Source organism: Xiphophorus maculatus, chromosome 3, assembly GCF_002775205.1.
Source record: "Xiphophorus maculatus strain JP 163 A chromosome 3, X_maculatus-5.0-male, whole genome shotgun sequence".
Lineage (NCBI taxonomy): Eukaryota > Metazoa > Chordata > Actinopteri > Cyprinodontiformes > Poeciliidae > Xiphophorus > Xiphophorus maculatus.
Window position 1 is genome coordinate 5,746,171 of NC_036445.1, and position 15,305 is coordinate 5,761,475.

Sequence of the window (15,305 nt, forward strand, 5' to 3'; positions counted from 1 at the left end):
ATTGTTTGTTTTTTTCTTTGTACCTAATTAAATCATTAGTAAGTAGAGCTTTATGTGATTAATTATAAAATTAATTATTGATTACATTAATTGCCACTTCCTAGTGTTTTTACAGAGTCTGTGTTTTTTTGTAATTGATTGAGACTGGATAAAATTAAGCAGGGAAATATTTAGAAATGTTCTTGTTACTTTAAGGCGATGGCAGGAGTCATTTATTGCTTCCAAATGATATGTTGAGTAGAGTCAGAGAATTATTACAATTTTTGATATATCTACATTAAATTGATGTGCTAATTTTTTATAGTTAAGCAAGAAAAAAATAAAAACAAACACATAATATAGTGTTTGTTTTAATTAATTAAAATATGTCCATGTTAACATATACAATTAACATGGACATATTTTAATTATCAATAAATCACCATAGCATTTGAATAGGCACTAATTTAGAATTGTTTTCATACTGAAAGACTTTATTCCAGCAGAATATCTTTTAAAATAAGTAAGAACAAAAAGTCAAAAACATAATAAAAATAATTCTTTTTTTTGAAGCTAACCCCTAATTGTGTTGAAAATAGTGACTTTTCGCTAAATGAGAAAGTTGGTATTTTTCCTGATTAAAAGCTCATAATTGGAACCATTATATATCATTATGTGTCAGAGGGTCTCATCTAATGAAATGAATCTCAAATCACAACAAAGAACTTTATAAGTCACATAATTTCTGCATCATGTCACTGAGCTGGATTGATTTTCTCTAACAGTGCATAGTCAAAGAAAGTCTTATTACACAGAAAGTACAAATTTGCAAAAAAAAAAAAGTGTTATTTCTGGTGTTTTTTAGTATATTGCTAAAACCTTGGCATAAGCCAAATATGCCAAAACAGAATGTCTTGAATTACTGATTTTTGATTTTGAGATTAACATTTGTCAGGTTAAAATCACAAACTTTAATTTACTTTACTTGTATTTTATGCAATAGACCAACATAAAGTAGTGCATAAATATGAACTAAAACAAAAAAAATGAGGTGTGGGATGCATTTTTTATTCAGATCTCTTTGGTGTGATACCAGAAGCCACTGTAGCTTCTGAACTAATCTTAGTATCATTACTCATGTGGTGAGAGTTATACCAATTAATATCAGATCTAGCAAAGTACTGTCTGCAAAATGATTGCAACACATTAATATCCCATATTTGTGGAAATATTAGACATTCTTTGGAGTTACAAATAATTGATTTTTTTTTCTCTACAAGTATATGTTTTTCTAAGAAAAATTGAGTTCAATGTCTATTAACCATTTCAAGATGCTGAAGGCAAAATCTAACAGACTAATTTGTTAGGTTGTTATGTTTACTTTTACATTTAACTTTTTAGATCAAACATACTTTCAAACATTTTACAGAAGGAAACCGATTAGTAAAAAATAATCACATATGTGTTTGTTGTGAGAAATCCAGACCTCCGAGAATGCATCTGAGTGCTTTTGCACCTCCTGATATTTTATGTTCTTTTTGTTGTCTCTGACACCTCCCTCCCACAGACAGGCTGGTAAAGTGTTTTTTTTTTTTTTGTGGGTTTCCTCAAACGCGTCCATTTGCATTTTAAACATGTCAAGGAAATGGCTTCCGCCTCAGCTGCTGTCACCGTGTTTGGCAGACAAGCAAGGGGTGTCTGTTAATGTGACACAGACAAAATATACACCTCGCTACAGATACCGCTGTGCAGCATGTGTTACAAGGCGCTGTTGCAAAAACGATGTCACTGAAAGCCAGGTACGGTGTCAATTTTAAAATTAGATGCATTCATGCAGTAATTGGCAAGATCCTTTGGACTATTTGGCCAATTAGCTAACTGTTTTTAAGTGCATATATGCAGTATTCATAACCTTGCATGAACTTTTATGTTTCAAAGTAAAAAAAAACAAAACAACAAATCAGGGAACTATGAATAAGAGTTGATTAACAGCAGGAGCCTCAGTCAATGCCTGAAAATGAGAAACAGTGGAGCTCTGGCATTTACAGAAATCAGTGTGCGCCACATTATGAATTATAATAGAAAATTCTCCCCTGTTTAGTTTAATAATATAGGCAACTAACTAGCTCATTTTGATTTGATTCTGCCTCTCACAGCGTACCTCTGCTGCTCTCATATTTCTCTGCCAGTATCAGCAAATTGGAAGAGCTGCTGTGCAGTTTCACAAGAGTGCCGCCGAGTTTCTGTGCTTAATGAATTGCTGAATGTGTTTGCAATCCTTGCAGCCAAAGATCCACTGAGCCTAACTAAACCTTCTTGATTTGTCTTGTTACACTGAGGTTAAACATTTTCTTACTTGGGTCCTTTTTGCCGCAGTTAACTCCATTATGTAAATCCTGGCCCTTCCTCTGCTTATTCATCCCTTTAAGGAATACCTTGGAGAAGGAAAGGACTTCCCTTCCTTGTTTTTATACTCTGAACAATCAGCTCCTTGAGTCAATGTTAAGTACTTCAAATCATCAGAGTGAATAGTATAAGCGGATAGGAATAGCTCAAATTGACCAAAAGATTTTACAAGGAAATTGCAAAAACAAAAATACATTTTAGTATAGATAGTTCAAATTGATATCAATAAGTGTTAAGCGGTACAGACTTTAAAGCTGAAGATGATATTTTCATGAGTCATGTAGTTCAGTTTGTCTAATGTTATGTCAAAGGGAAACAATGTTAAAGACAATATATTTTCTTTGTTTAATAAATTGTTCACTTTTGCTTAAGTTGTGGTACCAGTAAAAATTTGTTTGCAAAAAATGTGGAAGGTAGGAGCTCATTTGAATCCATTTGGACACTGTCATTGTTGAAAAGTGTAGTATTTGACTGACATATTTATCAAACAAACTGTCATTTAACAATAAAGATCAAACACTGACTTGTTTCCTAAAATCCTAATGTCTTGGGACTTGCTTAGAGTTTGAAAATATTTGCTAGTTGAAAGCTAGCATTTAGCACTTAAAGAACATGAGGTATTTAAATTGTTTGAAAGCTTCCCCCTTCAGTTTATGTTGGAAAAATAAATTTTTTACAGAAATCTGAGTATTGACAAAAGTGTTTAGACAAAAGGTCTAAACACCAAACATGGTGACACACATCTACTCAATGAACTGAATGATGTGAGACTCAAATAGCTTAAAAAGCACAAAGTATGTAGAAGGAGTTAATAAGATTAGCAATGGTATCATAAAAGTGTACTGACAGAACAAAAACAGTGTTTTGCAGGATCATTGTAATATCTGGTTGTGTATTGCACAGCTATGAGTCACGCATATACATTTCTTTCACTAGGTCAACTTCTGTATAAGTCCTAGAGTTGAAAACATCCCACCACTCAGATCTAGCATAGCTGACAAAAGGCATTTGTCAAACCTCTTTCTCATTTTATTATTTTTCTCCCAACACATGATGCTCTTAAACAGGGCCAGTGACTGTGTTACAGGGAGATACATGGAACAATGTTTTCCATCCCGACCTGCCAATCTCTGACAAGTACCTGGCACCTACTCTTTGCTTTTTTTTAAACAGCAGCTAGGTGACAACAGCCTTTGTCTGTCATGTGAGACAGAGCCCTGCAGTTGTTCCTGACAGGTAAACGTCTTATGAAACAGTCAGGTGAAGGAAATCTCGGAGCTTGTCAGCTAAAGAGGCACAAACTAGGAGCTGATGATGAAGAGGAGGAGGTCATGCGATGATTACACTGTTTTTGAAAAGATAAGCAGCCGTGTTCGCTGACATACCTTGTTGCATTAAGGAACCAACTCCAAACCAGAAGCTGTTGAGGAGCGTGAAGTTGTTCTCCACCACGTCCGACCCAGGATTACAGGGATGAGCGTCGTACCATTCATACGGGCTAAACCTGGGGTGGAGGAAGAGCAGGTTGAAATACTGTTTCTGTAAATTATTTCAGCTCAGAACTGAACTGACTGGGCTGTTTAAGAATTTTGGAATAAACCAGATTAAAATCTATAATGTGGACATCACTACAATTTTTATCTTGGTTAAAAAAATAAAAACATTTTTGAAGATGCTGATTCAATCTTCTTATTGGAATAGATCTAAAAAAAAAATGATGTCCAGTGCTAACTATAAATTTTGGAAAATATATTTCTAAAAGAGTTAGTATTTGTTTTACTTTACTTTTTGGTCACAAAGGCTACCCAATAAATCAAAGAATTTTTCTTTTTTAATTATAATGTGATTGATTAACAGATAAACTAGCAAACTCATACAAGTCCTATGTGAAAAGTAATTGCCCCCTTGTTAAACGGAAATTAACTTTGATTAACCACATTTTGTGAAAAGACTATTTCACAAGCCACACCCAGATTACTGACTGACTATTAGAAGTATTCCTGATTACATAATGTAATCTTAAATAATCTCAATGTACCACATTTTAAAAGAAAAACAGATCAGAACAAAGTCAGCCTGCAAAGGGTTACAAATCCAGATTTAAGACAATGTAAGTTGACAAACAACCATAAGAGGAACTAACTATCACCCTCCTACTACTTCCTGTCATCTTCTTCGTGTTTTTTACCAGTAGTAACAACTGAGCATCAGGTAAAGTCAATGTTCACGATTCAACAAAAAGAAAGAATTGGGGCAAAAATGGCATCCATGTATGAGATGTAAAACAACCACAGGAAAAACAAAAACAAAGGCCCATATCAAATTTTCTTTTAAAAAACGTGTTGTTGAATTTTAAACTTTCCGGAAAATATTCCAGGAAGAGTAAAGTCAAAGTTCCATGTCCCGTTACATCTCAACACACAATTTTGAAAAAGAACTTCTGAAATTGTGAAAACTATAAATCATTTGTTTGTGACCTTAAACCGAAATTGCATATCAGCAAGTCTAGTCAAAGCCTAGATTTAAACTGACCAGACTGGTCATATTTTTAAAACCCTCTAGCAGAACAATTCTGTAAAGAATAGTGAGCCAATTACCATAAAAGCTTGAGGGTAGCTGTGGCTGCCAATGTTGGAACAATCAGATTTAGAAGACAATTACTTTTTTGCATAGATCCAGTTTAGTCTTAATAGCTTTCTCTCCTTAATATGGCATTATCATTGGAAAACTGCATTCATATTTGCTCATTGTCTAACTTTAAAGTTAGTTTGAGAGAATAAAATGTATGTGTGACAAAAAGCCATAATTTATCTTTGGTAAGGTTTAACAGTTTGATGCAAGAAATTCCTGAGCTTCGAACAATTTTACTTATTATTGTAATTCTATGTGCCAAACAGAAAACTACTGAAAGCTTTTGGCTAAATACTATCCAATTGCCCATTTTAGCAAGCTGTTTGTTTACACAGACAGCTCACACTGTATGCCATAAATATTTTATAACCTTTCCACATTAAAGACTGAATAATTGTCTGGCATTTATTTTTAACTTTAGCTGTTTTGCAAGAATATTTTCCATTATTGTGTTGCCATTCCAAGGCGTTGGCCAGAATTTTTTTCACAGCTGCAATATCTATTTTATCTAATCAAACAGGACATCAAAATACTTTCAAACTCTTCTGACCTGGTTTTTAAGGATTACCATTGGTAATCCTTATGCCTTTTTAAAACATGTTTTGTGCTTAAAGGTGACCAATGAGTCATGGATACACAGACAGGGTATTAAATGTCATCTTTGAGAATGTGAAACCATTTGCCATTTACTTTACTATCTGCCATAAACTTTGCAATACCATTAGGGTAAACATTGGTTTTGACGGCAGATGCTGAATGAAACGTCACTGCTTAGCCGATTACAAAAGTTTTCTTTCAATACGGTTGTCTTTATTTTGGGAAAATGCCCCAAATGGATTTTCTCTAATGTATGTTAAGAATGTATCCACACATCTGAATGAGATTGATTATGAGCATTTCCTTTAAAAATGTCATATCTATTTGCTAAAAAAATATTTAACATTATATGTATTGAATTATTTAGAAAAAATCAATCAAATGTTTCTTATTTTTTACAAACAAAAAGTCTCCATAGGTGAAGTTTTCTGTTAAGTTATATTCTACTACTTTGCTATCTTTTACCTGGGTGGCATTTGCAGTCAGGCTCTGTCTGGCTGTTGACTTGTCTCCATTTTGATCAATCCTTTCAGCCCCATTTTGTATTACTTAAATGTTAAAATGGAAAGCCATTGCCAAATAATTACATGATGGTGAAGAGGGCACAGAGACTCAAAGAGACCTTCTGTGTAGCTGAAAGACACATGAATAAGCCTTAAAATGGCCACAAATGATTTGAGTGCATTCCTTGAATTGAGACATATTGGAAGAATAGTTCAGACATTTTTGGCCATAGCTTAATGGTAGAGTGCCGTCCAGTTAGAATTTTGGGGGTCAATTTGTACACATTGCCATGACTACGAGGCAACTTGGATGAGCTCACTATTAATAAGCCCATAAAACCTGCACATATACTGAGGACAAATATTTATTAGCAAGAACTGTATGTTCTAAAAAGAGGGCTGCCTATAAAAGGTTTAAATGGCCGTATGTAAAATTGGAGCACTTACTTCTGTTTTCTCTGCTAGTATCTTTAAAGATTATTGTCCGTCAGAGATTTTAGTTTGCCTCAGATCACATGCTTACAGTCCTAAAGGCTGCACAACGAGGAAGAAATCTAGAAATATGTTTGTATGAAAACACAAAATCACACACGTAAATCAAAAAATCTGTTTCATTTTTTTTGTTTTTGTTTTTTTAAGAAACTCTGTCCTAGTCTATTTTTATAATATATGTTGTATGTAGAATTTAATTCCAAGGTCACTATTAATCTCAACTCCACATTAGAGATTTTGCTTTTAACCTAAACCATTGGTGATGTGTTTAATAGAACATTGTTTAATACTGCAGAAAAGTTTATTTCATCCAGTTAACCACATTAAGGTAATAATACTCTGATCACAAAAGAACCAAGGAAGTAAAAGGGGAAATTGACTATCAATGAACAGATGCATAGATTTTGTTATGCAGTACAATGATTCAACCACTCTGAGTTCTTGTGCAATTTCTCAGTTAAATCCTTGCAGGCCAACAAATCATTCTGGTCAAAGACTGAGTGTCAGTTTATATAGTCCTATTTTAAACAGCAATATATACTGTATATATATTTGTGAAAAATATCTTTTGATATCCATTTGTGCAATATCGAGGCACCGTGTCTTTTTTCACTATATTGAACAAAATATGCACAGAAAGTTCAATTTATGTTTACTCTTTATATTATTGTGGTACTGTTTAGGAGTAGCAAAAAATAGTACTTTATATTTGAATTGTATTGACATAACAAAGTATAAAATGTAAAGATTAAACCACTGACATGAAAATAAATGGATTAGTAAAACAACTTCACTTTCAGAACACCTTTACATCCCGTTGGAAGAAATGTGTTATAACACAAAAATCTTCTCTACAAATAAAAAATGCAATAGCAAAACAGAAAAAAAGTATTTGCCTGGGGATATCTGTGTTAAATTAACTATCCCAATGTAACAAATAAACAGAGCATAAATTATAATTAATGCAAATTTTAAATTCCCTTTAAGATGGAATTTATAGTTACACCTTAAAGGAAATTTAAGGTGGAAATTTAAGATGGAACTCTAAGGGAATTTAAGTTCCACTTCGATATACTTTGAGTGTGTTTATTATTAAGTAGCTTATTGGTTTCTGAACATTGAAGATTGATAGTGGGATACAAAATACTTAGGAAATACAAAAGCCTTAAAATAAAGAGTGATCCCAAAATACCACTCTTTGTAGCAGTTCTTTAACTGTTATCCTCCTCAGGGTGCATAGTGTCAAGACAGACTTAGGTTATCTTCCAAACTAGTTTATAAAAATTTTAACTGTTTTGAAACCGTTATTTGTTCTTTGCACAACAGATATAGACAAGGTCAAATCACCTTTATTTTGAATAGGTTGGTCTCTTGTCTTTTCTCATTTTGTGGTATGACTGACAAAGGTTACTTAAAGTAAAGCATATATTGAAAAACAGATGTCTCAATCTGTTGTATTTTGGAAGAATTGCTGATTTTTTTTTGGTACAAAAAATGTTAAAGTGGGTGTTTTTTCCCTTACTTCATGATGTACACAAATTTAAAGTTGGACTTTGATACTTTATACAAGGCAAATTTATTTTACAGCAACTAAAAACATATTAATTTTAAGCCTTTCACACATTTTATACCATATGAAAGGAAGCTCCTGTTCTCCTAGTATTTATATGTTATTATGAAACTTTTACATTTGACAAAAACAATATTCAGCAATATAATTATCACGGTTCAGTTTAGGTGTGATATTGTTAAGAACACACTGAAGTTTCTATTATCCCTTTAAAATTACCCCTTTCTGTCTGAAAGAACACTGTAATTATCCTGTACATTAACTTTTATATACATTTAAGAATATTTAAGGCAATTTACTCCTCCCTGGCACAGACAGCCATTGAGCTCTCTGGGGAACCCTTTAGTGAATGATTGCAAAAATTTAAGATGATTTTAAACTTATGTAAAGCCACTCCATAATTAGTTTACTTTCACAGAAGCAAATGAGGATGAAGGAGTGCAGCTGTTTGCTCTCAAGCCCTTGAACTTCCTCCAGCGCCTGTTTTCTAGAACTTCCTCAAGCACCACTTTGCATGAGAAGCAGCAGGAAATGCAGGCAGTGACACTAAAAGGATATTAATCGTATTCAGGACCAAAAAAACTAAACAAAACAAAAAAAAAAAACAGATAATCCCCCACTAAAGAAAAATACGCTGACAACCTGAACTTCATTATTTATAAAATATGTAAATGTGGATGATTAACTATAAATAAACTCCTCAGATGTAATTTCACATCAGGTGTGAATGCTTTTTTATGCTGCTGAATATGATAATTACACAAGATTGTCTTTTTTTCTTCTTTTTCTTCTTCAAAAGTCTTTATAAGGCCCCTTGCGATTCCCAAAGACATCATGTAGGAAACCAGAAATTACTTACCGGATGGGGCTTTAAAACTATGCTTGAAGGGGTTTTCTTATATTCACACTGCTGGGCTGTAGAGAGCTCATGCAGACATAACTGCCTTGATCACTACCCAGCAGTTAACACAGTATGAAAGACTGGACTCATGTACTCAAAACTCGACCCGCAATGATAACAAATTACTGTGACTCCTGAAAACCACATGAGGAGAGGAATGAAGGACTGAAAGGACAAACAGCTTAAAGCATCTGTACTTACCTTGCAATGACAAAAAGAACACAGCTAACACCCAGGTACGCCAGCAGAATGTACACCCAGATGTCTGGAGTCATGGGGTTTAGGAAGGAGAAGAAGCCGTTGTTTGTGGCATTGGGTCTACGATACAGGATGCTGATGCCCATACTCATGAAGGGCTTTGAGAAGTCAATGACTTTTTCACGCACATAGGTAATGGTGAGAGGGGCCACTGCCAAGTCTGCTCTCTGAAAAGGGAAAATAAAACAGTTTTAGTTGTAGGTTTCTTTTTTCAGACCAACACTTTAATTTTGGCTATCCTGGGCCAACAGTCTGCATGTATACATTCATTTGTTAATCAAACTAGTAAAATCTCAACTTTTGATTTCTTGTACTTCACAGAAGTATTAAGAATTGTTCACACTTAAATTGCAACAAAAAGTTGCAATTTCACAAAACTGCAACTTTGCAATTTTTTTTCAGTTAAAGAACAGTCTTCTTTAACTTTAACATTCTTCAGTTAAACATTCTTCATTTTAACTGAAGAATGTTGTACATTTAATTAGTAAATTTCACTCTGATATACCTAAGCACAATCTGGAGCATCAAAACCTTCAGAAGTCACCTAATTAATAAACTCCCACTGTGTTTAATTTAATCTCAGGCCTTCAGAGAACAGCTGTGTTTATCCTAATAGGTTTGTTGGAGAACATTAAGGAACAACTGCCATAATGACCACTAAGAAAGTCATCAGACAAGTCAGGGATAAAGTTGTAGATAAATTTGAAGTGTAGTAAGTTTATAAGAGAACATCTAAAGTTCATTGGTAAAGAGAGAGAAGCAGTAGAGATGGATCTAGTTAAAACAATGGTGAGTGGCCATATTTGAAACAGGCAAGGGTTTATCTTCTACCAAGAAAACAAGCAGGTAAAATCACAAGTGAACTACATAAATCAAAGGATCTAGATTTTAATGTCTTAGATCCAAAATCCCAAACTACAGTGACATGAAAAAATTCCTGTGCCCTCCCTGATTTCCTTTTTTTTAAACACTAAGATGTTTCAGGACATCAAACCAATTTAAATATTAGCCAAAGCCAATAAAAGTTAACATAAAATGCATTTTTTAAATTAATTTTGTGAATGCTTGTTACTATATTATTGTTATTAAGGGAAAAATAAATCCAAACCTACATGGCTCTGCTTGAAAAAGTGAATACCCACTAAAACCAATAATATTCTGAAACAATGAAATGTGACAATCAGGCAAAACAAATACTAATAAAAAAAGAAATCAGGAAGGGGAAAACGTTTTTCACACCACTGAGAATGATTGAAAGTTTATGTTTCCAGATGCTTTTCATACTAGCTGATTGAGCTTGAGCTAATTTGGAAAGAAGAAAGGGCAAAAATATATTTATTTTATTGCGAGCTTTGGTGAAGTAATCGCAATAAAAGGTGGCTCTACAAAGTATGAACTCAATGAGGCTGAATAGCATTGCATGTCACATTTTTTGAGACTGTAATGACAAAATTTGTCACAGTTGAGGAGGTATGAGACTTAAGGGAGGTACTGTGTCTGATAAAAAATTTATATAAAATTTGCATCGGAAGCCCCTGATCGCACATTGTGAATAATTTCAATAAATCAAACTGATACAGAGAATAACATGTCAAAGTGTAAGAGCTAGGCTGTGAGTTTGTGAATACATAGAACAACACATAGTTGAGACACGCATGGCATAGCAGGTTAAGTTGCGGTCGCCACCCATTATAGAAGTATGCGTGGACTGCAAATTTAAATGGTCTCAATATCCATGCCCCAACCACCCACGTACGCTGTGCAACCCGAGAACCACCACCATCCTCTCCCCCTACATGATGGCTGGGCAGGAGGTTAATGAAACCAGCTGCTTGGTTCACGCTCGGATACCCTTTTCCCTTCCAAGAAACGACACAACCCACAAAGGAAGGCTTTCTTTAATTCCTCCATGTTGAGCAGTGCAAGAGTAACAGGGCTTGAATATACAACAGTTCACAGAACTGCATTTTCAACACATAGAAATGATAGTTTTTTTTATGTTTTATCTATTTTGTGAAAATAAGGCTTATTCAAAAACAGATTTAAATCAAGTATAGAGAAAAATTAAGAATGTGTAAAAGCTGTGTTTTTTCGATGGGCTTTGTTACACAATAATTTATGTTTATAGGTTGTTGCAGCTGAGCACTGAATAGAAATTCTTTTGTCTTCCTCTGTCATATATTATTCTTAACATTGAACTTAGTCAGAATTAAACTCTGTTATTTTACACAACTCTTGGCCTAGATCTACACTCTGTGTACCAGTAAAAGCAGGTCAGAAATTAAACATTTTCACTTCACATGTGGCAACTTGAATTATGTGCTCCTGTGGTCTGCACCATGGTGGTTAAACACACAGTTGATAAAAAGACAGAAAAACCAGAGAATCCTGCCGCGTATTCGCTGTTTCTCCTAAACTATTCAAATTCGCATATCACATCCTGCTCACTGTATTCTCTGCTGCCAACTGCTGCTTTGAACCAACCTGCCACTCAGCCATAAGATCAGCCAGCATGCTATTCCAAAGATCCCTACGGTGGGTTAATATACATGCAGCATGTCCTTGTTCTGCTTTCTGCTTCTGCACACAAACCGGGCGCAAGCACTACACACACAATGTCCTAGTACGTGCCACATGGTGTGGTGTTATCTGGGTTTGCAGATGGTAGGCTTAACATTGCTGTCCCTGCAGACCTTCTCACCTGATAACAACCTTGAGAACATTTATTAACACTAACATGATCAACATATTCTCAAGAGGCACCAATACATAGCACTGTAAGCTAGAGCTATATATTCTGGCCGCTCTCAGCATGCAGTAATTAAATATTACCCACAATGCTTTTTATCAGGCGTGTATATTCTCCTTCTGTTGTGTTACATAAGCACGCAGAATGTTATATTTTTCTTAAGTCCAAATTGAGACACAATTTCAATTATGCTTTGCATTTAACTGCACTCATCTTCCCATCAGCTCTGACCAGCTTCCCCATCCCTGCTAAAGATCAACATTCCTACAGCATGATGCTGCAAACATCATGTCTTACAATGCTACAGATGGTTGTTGTTTTGTCATACATACAAGCCGAAAGCTTCAATTCTTGCCTAATTTGAAAAGAGCACATTTCCCAGATGTTTTCTGTGTGCCCTGTATGACTTTTGACAAATTAATAATGTGATTTCTTGTGGGGTTCTGGGTTTTTTCATGCTATATTTGTGGCCAGTTGGCTGCTTCTCTGATTCATTGTTTGACCTGTCTATGAGTTTAGGTGAACGGCCATATCTTTTTAGGTTTTTAGGTCTGGCCTATTCTTTACATTTTAAGAGAATAGATTGACAAGTGCTCTGACAATAAACAATAACATTTTATCATCAGTCCTACTGCGTACTTCTACTGCCTTTATTGCACCTTTATTTGAACATTCTGGTATATGGTAAAAAAAAGTCGATATTCCAGTTTATTTATTTATTTTTTTCGTGAGGTTAAATAGGGGTGATGGCTGGATGACCCGAAAATGTGTTTTAAAAGATGTTTGTGGGGATTCTGGTCTTGCAGTATTGAAGCATACAAAGAAGTTGGAGGGGAAAAAAAACAAAAGCATTATTTAGTTGCAGCCTGTAACTGATTTAACAAAAGGTGTGTCTTCTGAGGCAAATAAATCAATTATAGGACTGCAATAACAGTACAGGTCAATAGCATCAACAAGTTGCCCTGCTGTGTCTGATAAAAATCAAAGTCACTCTCATGCAGGTTAGAATGAACTCCTCACAAATAATTTTTTTGTTTTGTTTTTGTTTTTCAGATAAAATACTGCTAAAGCACTGTTAAATAATCTCCAACTTCATGTTTTTACCATAAATCTATCTGACAACATGCACAGACAAAGAGTAAGTGTGCTGGTTAAAACCTTTCTGTGTATCTGTCGGTGAAGAGATTAATTGCCTTGAAACAAACGATGTGGTAAGAATGCTATTAACATTTGCATCACAGCATGATTAACGTGATCATCTATTTTGACTAAATCAAGTTTAACAAGGCCTATTGCATCATTTAGCACCTTACAAACAATGCCCTTTGGCACAGCAGTGAGTTTCGTGACTACAGTAAAATAAACCACTGCATGTTGCACATATAAAATTGTGACACTTGGCAATGTCAACCCAAAATTTCCCTTCTTGTGGAGAAAATCAGATAAGTTGATATTCACAGATTCATAGATAAATATCAATGAATATGTATTTACTGTATATATAAATATCAATAAAAAGAGTGCTTTGAAAGAATGCTTTCAATTCTTTCAAAGCATATCAAATGTAGTAAGCAACATTATGTGTTCGGGGACAATTATGCGTTTTCCTGACTTATTTTTGTACCCCTTATAAAAAAAAAAAAACACTTTCAAATATTATACAGCTTATCTAGTGCCTCTAAACAGAAGGGCCGATGGGCTATAGGAGGTTAACACAAAGTAATTACAAAAATGAAAGAAATACCAGTATGTCCACATGTACTTTCTTTATCTTGTGCATAACTGTTATTACTTTTCCTTCCAACAGATTTGTAGATATGAGGATTCCTTTTGATGCCTGCGTCTCATGTCATCTCGGGGTCAAATCGACTGAGCTTGCCTTTTAGCCCATGCTTCAGGTCTGCCGAATTATGATCAGCTTACTCTTATCAACAAGGCACTGAACCAAAAGCACTGAACCAAAAAATAGAACTGAATAAATATCTACAGCGTTATCTCCTTGCATCCATAATACTTGGATAAGAAGTAGTAAAAGCAATAACCGGCAGTATAGATGCTGATCTTCAATTCAGGTGTTGCACTGGAAGCAATGAGTAAATTGATGATTCTTGCACAGATGACACTTTGGGTGAGCTCTTCAATGGTTTTAGATTCTCTTGCTTTTCAAAGCTATAAACTAAAAGAAAATACACCAATAGTTAAGCCCTGATGTTTATGTAAACTCTATAAGCAAATAAAGTTATTTTCTTCACTTTGTGGCAATAGTTTTAGGCCAGTTAGGATAAGTATTTTTATTTTTTATTTTCCTAAATGTTAAAAAATTGATTAGAGAATATCTTAGATGTTCCTAAGCCTTAGACAAGTTGAGGCTTAGGAACAAATAGTTTCTCCTAATGCACAATAAGCCTATGAATATAATTAAATTGGCTATAAACTGGCTAAAGCAAAACAAAGTTAATGTTTTGAAGTTGCCATTAGTATATATATTTGTGCGTGTGTGTGTGTGTGTGTGTGTGTGGGGGGGGGGGGGGGGGGGGGGGTGTGTACACCTAAAACAATCCATTGATAGAAATTAACCTGTCATAAAATCTAGTCTGAATTAAGAAAACTGTTATGATGATGTAACTATACCAAATTTAATTAATTACCACACAGTATCAACATGTTTGATTGTACCGTATTTACATTCTCATAATTATTGTCATTCATTACAGCCTCTCACCATGTTGGTCATTTCATTATGTCATCTACTTGATATTAATGCGGACGTTTAGCTGTCAGCAATTTACTCTGACTGCCTGATTGTATTTGATCTGGTGAAATGACTGACAAAAAAACAACAAAAGCTCACAACACTGTCAAAACTGGCTTCTTCCAAGTCTGCCATGTTTGTTTAGAATGAAGTCTCGTTGGAACTCTAGAAGTTTTTTAAAACTTCTTGTCTGGGAAATCAGTTTGTCTCTGGTGTGTTGCTCTTGTTGTGACTCAACCAAAATTGTTACATCAAAGATTTTTGGCATTATGTGTGTGGTCTCTCAGGATTTCAAAGTCAATGACAATTTTTAAATCTTGCTGTATGAACAACACATTATCAGGGCAAAATTTAAGAAAAATTTTACAATTCAAGAACTTCTAAGAATTTTGTTAAAATAATGCCACTGGCAGCAGAGGTTTAGTCTTGGGAATCTTTGAGAATAAGGGCTCCGATCACAAGTTGGC

At 34.5% G+C, this 15,305-nt stretch overlaps 1 protein-coding gene across 1 annotated transcript in view; it reads right to left on the minus strand.

Moving 5' to 3' along the window:
- The window catches only part of grik3 (glutamate ionotropic receptor kainate type subunit 3), a 117,580-nt gene that overhangs the window by 13,221 nt on the left and 89,054 nt on the right, over window positions 1–15,305 (minus strand). The window contains exons 11-12 of the mRNA XM_023331239.1: window positions 9,281–9,504; window positions 3,771–3,889 (exon numbers count right to left, since the gene is read on the minus strand). Of these exons, the coding sequence (XP_023187007.1) occupies window positions 3,771–3,889; window positions 9,281–9,504 (343 nt within the window). The remainder of the gene's footprint in view (window positions 1–3,770; window positions 3,890–9,280; window positions 9,505–15,305) is intronic.